Source organism: Pectinophora gossypiella, chromosome 29, assembly GCF_024362695.1.
Source record: "Pectinophora gossypiella chromosome 29, ilPecGoss1.1, whole genome shotgun sequence".
NCBI lineage: Eukaryota > Metazoa > Arthropoda > Insecta > Lepidoptera > Gelechiidae > Pectinophora > Pectinophora gossypiella.
In genome coordinates this window covers 4,125,254-4,139,160 of record NC_065432.1, presented here as the reverse complement: position 1 = coordinate 4,139,160, position 13,907 = coordinate 4,125,254, and the positions used below count along the sequence as shown (strand labels likewise).

General features: G+C 41.9%; 1 protein-coding gene and 1 pseudogene across 1 annotated transcript; one reads left to right on the top strand and one right to left on the bottom strand.

Annotated features, from left to right (window-relative positions):
* Positions 1–83: 83 nt before the first annotated feature.
* On the bottom strand, positions 84–4,227 carry LOC126379580 (collagenase-like; annotated as a pseudogene).
* Positions 4,228–5,477: 1,250 nt separating this feature from the next.
* Positions 5,478–13,261, top strand: LOC126379489 (peroxisomal N(1)-acetyl-spermine/spermidine oxidase-like). The gene is made up of 8 exons (XM_050028257.1): positions 5,478–5,652; positions 7,983–8,156; positions 8,314–8,535; positions 9,325–9,541; positions 9,910–10,088; positions 10,298–10,562; positions 11,167–11,270; positions 12,425–13,261. The coding sequence occupies exons 1-8, from the start codon at positions 5,594–5,596 to the stop codon at positions 12,663–12,665; spliced, it is 1,461 nt and encodes a 486-aa protein (XP_049884214.1). The 5' UTR covers positions 5,478–5,593; the 3' UTR covers positions 12,666–13,261.
* The last annotated feature ends 646 nt before the right edge of the window (positions 13,262–13,907 follow it).

The window sequence follows — 13,907 nt, the reverse complement described above, 5'->3', positions numbered from 1 at the left end:
TAAACGAAACTGAATACTGCAATACAAAACACTTTATTGCATAATAAAAAAACGAAAATAAATAAACAATAGGCGGCCTTATTGCTAAACAGCAATCTCTTGTAATAAATTCTAATCCTATAATCGTCATTCGTCGTCTTGGTCTCCGGGTTAAGCTCATAAGGTCATCGTACGATGATACAATTTAAGGGTTTAACCCTGAGACCAAAAAGTACAAACAAACATATCCTAGAGTCTCTGGCCTCATACAGGGTGTTAGTGACATCGTAACGAAAACTTTGAGGGATAATTCAGACCATAATTCTGAGTTGATATCAAGTGGAATTTTCCGTCGCAAAAATCATGTTTTTTTATTTATTTTTTAAATTATTTTCAAATCTATACTTTTGCGATGGAAAATTTTGATATTAACTTAGAATAATCAGCTGAATCATCCCCCTCAGTATTCCTTACTGTATATCTAGTTATCCAGAATATCCAGTCAAATCTTACGTAAATTGGTGACATACATAAGTTCTAACTGGATATTTGCTAAAAGAGAAAAGATTCGAGGATATTTTTTGCGTTTACGGTAATGAAACTGACTTCCGGTGTTCGAAGAACCACCCAGGTTACTTGGACCAGAGATGATACAAAATGGCCGATTTTTTATTAGATGTGTGTAAAGCTTATAGGCGCGCTGCGATCCAGGATGCGAATGATGTAACCCTGGCGAATGCTGCGGGGAAGCCTCGCTGGCAGCCTGATGCTGAGCCAAACGAGGTGATACCGATCTGAAAGAATACAATACAGTAATTAAAATGGTAGTCGTTACATGAGCCACGTCAGGGGCCTTGAGACAATTAGCTTCGATCGCCATCGACTCCCAAAGAAGAAGTAATTAAAAAACATAACAACGGGTTCTTACCGCGTTTAAAGTAGGGATATGAGACTCCCGATATTTTGACACTGTTGCAAGTACCATGATCACGGGATGACTATGTGGTGTGTATGTGAATAAGCGCGTAAACTTAAAACAATGTATAATACAATACAGTTTTGTGACATAAATATACAGGGTGGCCCAGAAGTTCAGGTTCAAAATGAAAAATTAGATAGAGGAGCTCATTGGCTACCAGAAACACCCCCATGTATGTTCAGCGATTATTTACGGTTTAGGAGATTATGATCCATTTCGTACCTTTAACTAGATTTTCTGCCTGACTTCACAAATTATCATTTTGTCGCTATCTCTTTCTTATTAATTCTTTAATTTTACTTCATAACTATTCCTAAGGATGTGTACCGCTAGACGAAAAAATAAAAACAGTCAACTCGTAGATAAAAAAAGTTATTGGAAGTTAAGTTATTTTATATAAAATATATTCTCCAGTTTCCTAGTCGGGACGCCTTTCAGAAACTGAGGGGGAGACTGTAACACTATATAAAATAGTACGTGCGGCACAGCAATAGATGGCGTTAGTAATCTATTAGAACGCGGTATCGACATTGTAAGATTCTAATAAGAAGATTCCATAACGGTTACTACTCGCTCACCGCGCGGGACTCAACCTCACCTGGTGGGCAGACGCGCTAGCGACAACACCGAATATGACAGAGCTCACGGAGGGACGATATTCGCCCAACGTAGTCCCCCCCGTGCCCCGTCTTTGCGGGCGGCGATAGAACCCGCTTTAACGCTTGTCCCGAAAATGTCTCCCCGAGACGAGAAGAATTCCAGTCACTACTCTCTGATGTCAGTGAGTAATCGTTGCAGGAGCCATGTCAGGGGTCTTTAGCAACTCAATAATAACCCTGACACCAGGGTTGATGAGGTTGGTAACCCACACGATAGAAGAAGATTGCGTTTCTAGGTTCTTTTTGAGCAATGTTCTTTGTCAAAAACGCTTACCAACACATTCTGTCCCCCGCTAGTGATCTGCAGAGGACCACCAGAGTCCCCACCACAGGTTGACCGGAACTGGGAGCCGTCAGTGCATATAGTGGATCCGATGACGATGTTACCAAAGAACCGCTGGCAGGCCGCGTTGGTGATCACTTGGAGCGCCACATGGTGCATCGTCTGGGCTTGGCTGATGCCCGCTCCTTGAGACAAATAATTTGCAGACGTGTTAAATGTCTGTATTTACTTTCTAGGAAGATCCTGAAGTGACGAGGGGGTTAAAAAGGCCAATCTCAAGAAATTTACCTAGAAAAGCAATTTTGCTATTTGACTTTTTATATGCGCAAATGTCAAATTGCAATATTGCTTTTTGGGATGGATTGCTTCGATATGGCCTTTTTAACCCCCCAGGATTTCTTGCCGCTCTTATTGTATGATATATGGCAGATAGGCCATTTCAGGAAAACCTACAATAAGTTACTTAGAAAAAAGCTAAACTATGTATAGTTTTTCATGAAAATAAAGCTCTTTTAACTGGAGGTACTGACGTCTGACAGAAATGAATGGAAGAGGACATGTTGTGACGACCACACTTGGATTGGGATAAGGGCAGGATGGTGATGCCTGGATTAAACAAAGTAATAGGAATTCTCTTACCATCCCTCTGTGCTCCGAATCCAGCGGCTCTGGCGCTCACACCAGCAAAGTTGTTGTTCAGAAGAGATCCGGAAGGAAGCGCGATGTTACGGATCACATCTGCAAATAAATTTCAATTCTATTCAATTTTTTTTTTAATATTGGTGCTAATTCCTGTAAACACCATCTCATTTCAGTTTATGTTAGTATATATGTCATTTTCTTATCCGCCGTAAAGGAAAGGGTAATCGACAAGCATAAAATTTATGGAACACAACAAAACAACAAATTCATGGAGCAAAAATCTAAAACAACCGTCTAAAAATTTTACATTAGTCAATAAACCGACAGAATTATGTTGACAGCACACGTCAAATGGTTTGCATGCCAGTGAGATACCTTTTTGATTCGCCGGGGTTCATTAATTTACTCATTTTACTAAAATTAAGAGCTGTCAATAATCCGTTGTTTTCCTTTTCGGCGGATATAAAAATGACAGGTATAACTTAACGTAGAGAGATTTTCTTTCGTGTCTTTGTGATTTTCATTCTTTTTATAACTCACTGGAGTAGTTGACCCAGGAGAGCGCGTTATGACGGCGACGTCGTTCTGTATGGCGCTGGGGTTCCAGCTGCCATGCATGACCACGTTGCTGGTGGCGATGCGCGTCCCACCAGAGAACAGCCGGACGGAGCCCAGTACCACCACGAACTGTCTCGCCCGGTTGCGGCCGTCAAACCTGTGGAGATGCGACCATAGAGTAAGGAATTACAACTACGTATAGAACGGCTGAGGAGCTCGGTGTTGAAGTTAAGCAACTTTCGCAAAGGCCGGTCATAGGATGGGTGACCATAAAAAAAAAGTTTTCATCTCGAGCTCCTCCGTGCTTCGGAAGGCACGTTAAGCCGTTGGTCCCGGCTGCATTAGCAGTCGTTAATAACCACCAATCCGCACTGGGCCCGCGTGGTGATTTAAGGCCCGATCTCCCTATTCGTCTATAGGGAAGGCCCGTGCCCCAGCAGTGGGGACGTTAATGGGCTGGTGGTGATGATGATAGAACGGTTGCTAACTCTTACCTCAGTAATTTGATATCAACTCAGGATCATGGTCTGAATCATCCCCCTCAGTATTCGTTACGGTGTCACTACCACTCTGTATAATAAACAATTTCTACTCTATTACGTATAGTCGTGAGCTTATGTTGTATAAAATCTGTAATTACCAGCAGTGGGCGGCGGTGACGGCGCGATTGTTCCTCAGGAGTGATGACCCACAGACTGAGGTTTGGCCTGTGGTCAAGGTGATGACAAGACCGCCCTGTGGACAATATTTGAGGATAAAAACTAGAAGGTCAAATGTAGCCGGCAGCACTGTTGAGTGTTCCTAAATTTTGACAGTTCTCCAGCTAAAATACGTGATAAATTGCCGAGTCAGAATTTTTTTTGATTTAAATTTTCTCTTCACTAGACCATGGTCAATTTAGTATTCGAAACTGTAAGTCTAACCAAATGCGGGTACTGCCCCAAGCCAGCCGCGGAGCCTCCAACAATCTTGCTGCCATCGAAGTCTGCTGCTTCCTCTATGGCCTTGATCCTCGCTGCCTCAGCAATCCCCACCGTCTCATGGTAATATAGGGTTACTGGCTCAAACCCTGGAGTCGGCACACCCAGTGCTAGCCCAAATAGACCAACTAATACTAACAGTTTCATTTTGCTTGCAGGAACTGTGGTTTCAATGTAGGCCATGGTAATTTATACCGTGTTAATTAATCCGTTTATCACAATTTCTGTTGCGATAGATATTTTATAATTAATCTTTGACATTGTGAAACTATTGTCCTTTGAAATCCTATTCTTATTCCGTAATAGATGGTCAGATATCGTTTTTTTATGTCTTCATTCGTTGTCACGTGTTTTGTGAAGGCAATGCTTACATGTGACTAGTATAATACCATAATACCACCCAAATCCACTGGTAGTTGCGGCTTCCGAATACATCCCGCTTAGGGGCGGTACTGAAAAGTATCGGCGTCCGAAGGACGTAATATACGATCCCGACGACCCGATTACTCTAGCCATAGAGGCAGCCAATCAGCTCGCGACACCAAACACTTCAGGACCCCGATACCGACCTCGCCGGCGTGGTCGAATTCCCTCAATCAGCGCTTATCGCTATCGACCCGCCAGGGTCGATTAATTCTTTCAATTATTTTTCCTCTCAGACGACGCCCTGATCCGAGGTTCGCGCCCAACTGGGCACCCTCAGGCCTGTTGTCTTAAACGTTGTACCGGATGAGATCCTTCAGCGCTGCCCTTCTTTGTTGTTTTCTTAATTGCTTTCTTAGGTAAATTGCTTCGATGTGGCCATTTTAAACCCCCAGATGCAAACCAATATAGATCGTGTGGGTACACGATAAGAAGGAGAAGATACCTAGTAAGTATACCTAATTGTTCAATAATTTAAAAACAAACACATATGTAGTAGACAGACAACATTGCTACCACTTAATAGTGATAACACGGATTAGATACACAAGAAAATTATTGTAAACGAGGAATTCCAAATCAACTAAGATAACTTTATTATACCTAATTAAATTATGTATTATCAAATAAATGCGTTGATTAAAGCAGGCAAGGACGTTAAATTTGAGGATATAACATTATCATCATCTCCCAGGCACTTAGGCAGGGGTTTTTGGCGGCTCAACAGTAACCGTGACACCAGGGTTAATGAGGTTGGTAATCCACCGCACAACCCACACGATAGAAGAAGAAGCAACAGTACAAATGGGGTTTATGTGTGTTTGTTTCACTACGTAAACGTACTATCGATTTTTCTAGACCTTTTCAGATACCCTCTATAACACATTATCATTGAAGACTTGTTTTTCTTACCTTTTGCACCTCTGTAGATAATGTAGTGCAGAGGTTGTATATAAGTCAGTTAGTGAGTTTATGAACATCTATTAGTAAACGGGTAGTGTGAGAACTGGCGATCTCAGAGCTCCCCATTAGTCCGGCCAGGTAGTCATCTCAAAAAAAAATTGTGTTAGTGACTAGTGTGTATAGGAAGATGATAGTGCCATGGGTGTTGGTTGCTTTGGCGCTCGTTGCATTGAATTGCGCGGAAGAGTAAGTCAATGTTTCTAGGTACTTTTTTTGCCTTTGTAATGTCCATCCAAATTCATAAAACACTGCCTAACATTTTTAAAATTGGAAAAAAGTGACAACGGTCCCGATTCCTGCAGACATCTCTTAATTTTATTTTAAAAAGGAAAGGGACGGATGATTGACAGCTCCTAATTATAGGAAGAATGGGTAAATGAATGAATAACCCGGACGAATCAAAAAGGTATCTCGCTAGTATGCAAACCGTTTGACGTGTGCTATCAACATAATTCTGGCGGGTTATTGACCAATGTAAAATTTTTAGACGGTTGTTTTAGATTTGTGCTTAAAATTGACGTGTGTTCCATAAATTGTATGCTTATAAATTCTATGACAGATATAACCTAAAATAAAATTAGATGGTGTTTACAGGAATTAGCACCAACGTCTTTATTAAAAAAATAAAATATTTAACCTAGGTGCAATTTTATTGCAGACATAATAAAACAATCATCATGAAAACTAAATATTTATAGGCGCCGCGCAGCGCAGGCGTACCCAGCGCGGGCAATTACTGTGAGATCAAATATTCGATACAGACGAAAGAACTTCGGTGTCCAATTTCAAAAATCGAACATGTAAACTAAATTAATAAAAAATATAAACAACACACGCCTTGACGATTCAAGACTAAACTATGTCCGAGAGGGGTGAGGTAAACCTAGCCCAGACGCTGGTGGGGAGCGGAGAGTTGCCGTTCTATACGTAGTCATCATTATCAGCCCATTAACGTCCCCACTGCTGGGGCACGGTCCTTCCCTATGGATGGATAGGGAGATCGGGCCTTAAACCATCACGCGGGCCCAGTGCGGATTGATGGTTATTAACGACTGCTAATGCAGCCGGGACCAACGGCTTAACGTGCCTTCCGAAGCACGGAGGAGCTCGAGATGAAAACTTTTTTTTTTGTGGTCACCCATCCTATGACCGGCCTTTGCGAAAGTTGCTTTACTTCAACAATCGCAGACCGAGCGCGTTTATTTTTATAATAGTCATAGTCATAGTCATAGTCATTTATTGATAATAATAATTACACGTCACAGATATTACAAAATTCAATTAAATTAAATAAACCAATAATAATAATATGTTAATATCCGAGATAATAAGGTCAAACTTGTTGTACTATCTGCAAAAGTACCTAATAGTGCACAAATCACAATACAATATCAGCTTTTACCTACCACAGGCTATCACACGTCAACCCAAGGTCAAAACGAAAAACAAACAAGACGAAGTACTTAAATTCCCCCCGCGATTTTGTTCGCGCTGACTTCGGTCATAGAATAAGGAATAACTACTTATAGAACGGCAACTCTCCGCTCCCCACCAGCGGTTGAACTAGGTTTACCTCACCCCCCTAGAACACGATTTGTGTGGTAAATAAATATTAACTGATTATTATAAAAACATCTTTTGTAAGCAGTACTACCTACATAAGTAAGCAATAACTGTAAAATTAGGTATTGTATTTGGCAGCCTTCAGACATCACACACACAGTTGCACGTGTTGAGTCTGTGTAAAACGAAGCTGTGTGTATGAAGCAAAGATGTTAGGGAGGTCCGTAACCGAAACTATCGGATATCCGATATAAAAAAAATATCCGTAACCGTAACCAAATCCGAAATAAACGTTTCGGATAATATTGGATAGCGGCCCCTGCCAATGCCGACACACAAGCCGCGCGTATTATTTGTTTTTTTCTTCTTTTGTCGTCATTGTATAACATAACATAACTTTTCATTATAAATAAAACCACTTTATTACTTATTTGTAAGTATTTTACTTTTGAAATTCCTTAAAAAAATATCCATAACCGAAATTATCCAAAAGTAACGGATAATCCGAAATAATTTATTATCGTATCCGTAACCGTATCCGGTATAATAATTATTCTTATATCCGTATCCAAACCGTATCCGAAATTTCATATCCATAACATCCCTGGTATGAAGTGTCCGGGGTGTGGTTCCGTTCTACTCACTTTCCTACATAAAAACAAAAATCGTTTTAGTTTTCCATTTGTACCTGTAGTGTTTGTGTGTGTAATGAAGTGTTTATTAATGAATTAATAAATATTTGTTAATTACTTCCGCACAATATCTCAGGAAAAGGAAATGACTGAAAACCAGCGCTGGATGGCGCCATAACATGGCTCCATGGCAGCACAAACTGAGCCATTTCCTTTTGCTCGTATTTGCAATATTCATAATTAAGTACTTAGTTTATATAGCAAATGTAAATTGTTACTGGCAATAAATTTATTTTATTCTTATTCTTATTCTTAATTCAGGACAAACCATTATGACGTCATCGTGGTGGGGATGGGCGCCGCTGGCACCATGGCTGCGTCCACATTGGCTCGCGCCGGCAAGAAGGTGCTGGCCCTGGAAGCTATGGAGCGAGTTGGCGGACGCGTACATTCGGTTGACTTCGCTGGCGGAGTCGCCGAACTGGGCGCTGAATGGTAAGTAACAAGCCAGCCATTACTGGCATCAAGAAATAGAAAGATGTTGGAAAGGCCCTAAAGCGTATTACGCAAACCGCTGTCGCCAGTTCGACTCTTTGGGTTATTATCCAAGATATTTGCGTTGAATAAATTACTCTGATTTCCGATTTCCTAGGACCCAAGGACAAGGCCCGAGCCTCATTTACAAGACCGCGAGGGACCACAACATAACACTGCAGTCTCAGGCGAAGGACTTGAGCGAGGTTGAAGTCGTGCGATCTGACGGCACCCTGGCTGACCTGGTCATCAAAGACATTGTGGACAAAGGCATGGAGCTCTGCGACGAAGGGTCTGAGGGCAACAAACCGGTATCGCTTGGAGAATACGTTACTAATGAGTAAGTATACCATCCAAGACACATCAGCGACACACGATTGGAGTTAACGGCCTCCGTGGCCCAGTGGTTGAGCGTTGGGCTCACGATCCGGAGGTCCTAGGTTCGATTCCCGGTGGGGACATATCACAAAAAAAATACTTTGTGGCCCCTAGTTTGATTAGGACATTACAGGCTGATCACCTGATTGTCCGAAAGTAAGACGATCCGTGCTTCGGAAGGAACGTTAAGCCGTTGGTCCCGGTTACTACTTACTGATGTAAGTACGTAGTCGTTATATGAGTCATGTCAGGGGCCTTTGGCGGCTCAATGGTAACCCTGACACCAGGGTTGATGAGGTTGGTAATTCACCTCACAACCCACACGATAGAAGAACAAGATTGGAGTTCTTTCTTTGGTTTAATTCCTTCCCATCATCCCCCTAGCATTATCCCGTTCTTCACAGGATCCGCTTACCTAACCTGAAGATTTAACAGGTCCGGTTTTTTACAGAAGCGACTGCTTGTCTGACCTTCCAACCCGCGAAGGGAAAACCAACCCAATACAGGTTAGGTCACATACGTTCGAAAGCGCATTTCTCGGGAATGTGGGTTTCCTCACGATGTTTTCCTTCACCGCTGAGCACGTGATAAAAATCGAGACAATCATTGATTTAGGCCTTTGCTGGATTCTAACCTGCGACCTCAAAGTGAAAAGCAAGCGTTCTACCAACTGGCTTACCACGGCTCTCGATAAAAAAGTACCTTAAACGCATGCGAAAGACCAGACTTGACAAATCCAATTTCTCGCCAGATTGACGGAGTACATAAGAAAGAAGCATCCTGAGATAGCTGAGGATAAGGAGACGGTTGCTCGCGTGCTGGAGTACCTGGACCAATACACTGACACTGTGGACGCTTCTGACAGCTGGATGGACGTGGACGCGACGGTGCCCTACGAGATCCTAGACGGAGACCAGCATTTGAGCTGGCACAAGCTGGGATACAAGACGCTGTTTGAGTTGTTGCTGGTGAGTTTGTAACATGTAGAGTGAGTTGCAGTGGTTGAGCACTGGGCTCACGATCCGGAGGTCCCGGGTTCGAATCCCGGTGGGGACATATCACAAAAATCACTTTGTGATCCCTTCTTTCGTTAGGACATTACAAGCTGATCACCTGATTGTCCGAAAGTAAGACGATTCGTGGTTCGGAAGGCACGTTAAGCCGTTGGTCCCGGTTACTACTTACTGATGGAAGTAAGTAGTCGTTACATGAGCCATGTCAGGGGCCTTTGGCGGCTCAATAGTAACACTGACACCAGGGTTGATGAGGTTGGTGATCCACCTCACAACCCACATGATAGAAGAAGAAGAAGAAAGAAGTGTACATTATCTTCCAGAACACGTACAATGGTGGGCCAGGCCTGGACTCCCTGGAAGTGAAGCTGAGCTCCCCCGTGACCTCGGTGAAGTGGCCTCAGCAACCTGATGAGAAGGTAGTGGTCACCACAAGTGGCGGTCAGGAGTACACTGCTGACGCCGCCATCATCACCGTGTCGCTTGGTGTGCTGAAGGAGAAGTAAGTTGGGATATTTAGGGTGGTACTAGCTGCACCAGAAGTAAAATGCTTGTTGACAGCATCAACATCTACGTCAGAAGGGGGGTTGGGCTTCGATTTCCCAAGAGTATTGAGCCACAGAAGCGACATCTGATGTGAGAAATAGGTAGTTTTTAGTTATCCTCATTATCGATAAAAGGAATATCGTTATTTCGAAAATTCGTTCACAGGCACACAACCCTGTTCTCCCCTGCACTCCCTGAAGACAAGAAGACAGCGATAGAGAAGCTGGATATGGGCGTGATTGGCAAGATTATATTCTCCTTCGACAAACCATGGTGGAGGAACCGGATCTTCGGGATGGTGTGGAAGACTGAGGACCTGAAGAAGGTGCCAGCAGAAGACCTGTGGACCACTAAGGTCATGGGGGCTTCGCCGTCTCTGGGCTCTGACCATACGTTTACTGTGTGGACTGGCGGGGCCACGGCTAGATTGGTGTGTAATTTGCTTTTAATCTTCTATTGTCGTGAAGGTTGTGAGATCAGACCGACCTCATCAACCCTGGTATCAGGGTTATATGGTTCATGTAACGACTTCACACTCTTAAGTAATTGTAGTCAGAACCGACTCCTTAACGTGTCTCTTAAATCTTACCTTCGGACGATCAGGTGACCAGCCTGCAATGTCCTAACCAAACTAGAGCTCACAAAATGATTTTTGTAATATGTCCCCACCGGAAATCGAAGCTAGGACCTCCGAATCGCGAGCCCAACGCTCAACCACAGAGGCCATTAAATTAAGTATTTACAGCGAAGATTGGTGGTAGAGACGTACATTGACCAAATTGGAGATGTCCCTAGAAAAGGTTCAGTAAGATCTACTCTGAACCGGCGTGCGTGTATGAAACGATTGATGAATGTGGAGGAAGCAAGAGAAGTGTGTCAGGATAGCATATGGGATTCCATAGTCTCTGCTTACACTGGTAGGAAATAGGCGTGAGTTTATGTATGTGTCTCTTGTTTGTTTGTTATTATGTACTTGTTTGAGCAAATGTTTTTTTATCTCTTTCACTTTCATTCTAATGAGATGGTGTTACCAGGTGGAGACGCTTCCAGACGAAGAGGTGAAGACGAAGGTGATGGCGCTGCTGCGAAGGTTCTTTGGCGCTGACACCACCATCCCAGACCCTACCGGCATGCTCAGGTAAACTATTTCGAGTTCACAAATATGAGTAGACGCATTCTAGTTTCAAGGGAACTGTTGCGTTATATTTCCTTCTCTTGACAACGCTTTTTTGTGTTTTGTTTTGATATAAGTACGTTTTATGATCCAAGTTAGTTAGTTTTTAGTTTTAATATTTTATGAATATGGGTAGCTTAAGATATTTTATTAATTGTTATTTTATTATACTTATAGGCAGTAGTTAACGTAATGTAACTTGTACCGTCCGCTCTTTCATTGTGTATGCTTGAAAAAGTAGAATTTGGTGATACTTACTATTTTTATGCACTGTAATCTGCAATGTCACAGTGGCTGCAAGTTGTCTTTGATTACTTGTGGCTCTGCCCACCCCATTAGGGATTACGGGCGTGAGTTTATGTATGTGTATGTATGTGTAATCTGCAATGTACCTAACCTGAATTGATGCAATAAACGTTTATTATTATTGTATGTCTTTTTCATATCTCGGGCCTATGGAGGCCCGGACTTTTGGAAGGCGTGCGTGGGGCCGAAGCCAACACGTTAATCTAAATGTGGTGTGACACCAACCGGCGATTATCCCTGTACCTATGCAGATGCACTATGGGAGTGCACCCAAAGACAATCCCCGGTTCGTGTAGGACTATTGCAGATTATGGGAACAAAGGGAACTGGGCTATTGGGTTGGGGGTTAGTGGACCGGGATACTGGAGCTATGGGGGACTATTATTATTATTATTAAGTTGTATGTTGGTATGCTCAATCCAATGACAAGCCCCCATTGCTAGCCTTTTGATGATGTAAGTGTTACCACTGTGTTACCAACTCTACTACTATATCCAACATTCCAAGGACGTTTGTTATTGAAAATTAAGTGAATTGCTGACTAATGTATTTAATAACTATTACTTGTCACATATACAAATCATTAAAACTGTAAGTATGTGACGTCATGGAAAAACGTGATAAAATGTCGGACTTATTATTTTGATTTTCTTAATTAAAATTCGTAAATAAGTTAAATAGAAAAAAGAAAATGTTTTTCATTCGTTTTAGATCAGTCTTTATTTATCAATCAGAATTTCATCATATTTCATCATTTATCTGGAACCTAGTAGACGACCCAATTGTTTAAGTAAGTACGTATCATTTTTCAGGTCTAAGTGGTACAACAACGAATGGACGCGCGGGTCGTACTCGTTCACTGGCATGTCGGCGGCGCAGGCGCCGGGCGCGCGGAGCTCACTGGCGGCGCCACTCAGCGACAACACTGGCCGCCCACGCGTGTTGCTGGCTGGCGAGGCCACGCACGCCACGCGGTACGCTACTGTGCACGGCGCTGCGGACAGTGGGTTCCATGCTGCTTCGATCCTGCTCGTGACAAAGACGGCAGCGTAGATAGAAGACGCATTGGCCCGATTCCTGCAGACACTAAGGGTGGTATTAATAAACTAATCTCAGCTGAGACTGCCCTCAAGATCGTGGTCAAGTCCCTGTTTTTATATGAGAACTGTCACATTGACATGATCTTGAGGGCAGTCTCGAAACTGAGACTAGTTTATTAATACCACCCTAAGACTAACCGGTTATTCAACGCGGAAACGCATCCAGCACTATGGGTAAATTTGCACCAGGGGGGTTAAAATGGCCACATAAAAGCAATTCATCTAAGAAAGGAATTGCTTCAATTGCTATTTGAAATTTGTTTGCAATGCGCACTTACTTTTAGCTGCGCAAATGTCAAATTACAATAGCTTTTTAGATGAATTGCTTCGATGTGGCCATTTTAACCCCCCAGGTACGATTAGAGGCGGTGTTTTTAATTAAGGTTTAGTTTTAAGTGTTAATTGTATAATATATAATTTATTTTATTTTGAGTTTTGTTTATTTGTTTTAGTTTTATTTAATTTTATTTTTGTTTTGTTTGATATTTTTGTTCTGTAATTAACTGTTTTGTTTAAGGTGTAAATAAAATTATATATTTGGCTAAAAAAAATATGTAAAGTAATGGATTAAATTAAATGCCAAATTCAACTAAAAAAAACCTGTATCTTGTTTGTATTGTTCTTTTTATTGTTTAAAATAAAATCTACTTAATTAATCACTGTTTTAATTGGGTTCTGTCCTAGGTTCAAGATAAATTATGAAATTCTGGTTAAATGATAAATAAAGACAGATCTAAAACTAACGAAAATCTAAAACAGTCGAATCCCGGTGGGAATATATTACGAAAATCACTTTGTGATCCCTTGTTTGGTTAGGACATTACAGGCTGATCACCTGATAATCTGAAAGTAAGACGATGCGTGCTTCGGAAGGCACGTTAAGCCGTAGGTCCTGGTTACTATTTACTTTTTTTAATTATTTTCAGTTCCATATTTGCGACGAAAAATTCCACTTGATATCATCTCAGAATCATGGTCTGAATCATCCCTCAAAGTTTTCGTTACGGTGTTACTAACACCCTGTAAAATGTCTCTGATAGAAAGATAAGCAAGCGATCGCAATCTACGTTTCTGGTATTCATCACCGGCCAAGTATGCACGCAATAAGTCTCGTCAAAATAATAAAAAATATGTATTCTAAAAATGACGTCATAAAATGACACAGAAAAGTTCAAATTAAAATTCTTCCAAGAAA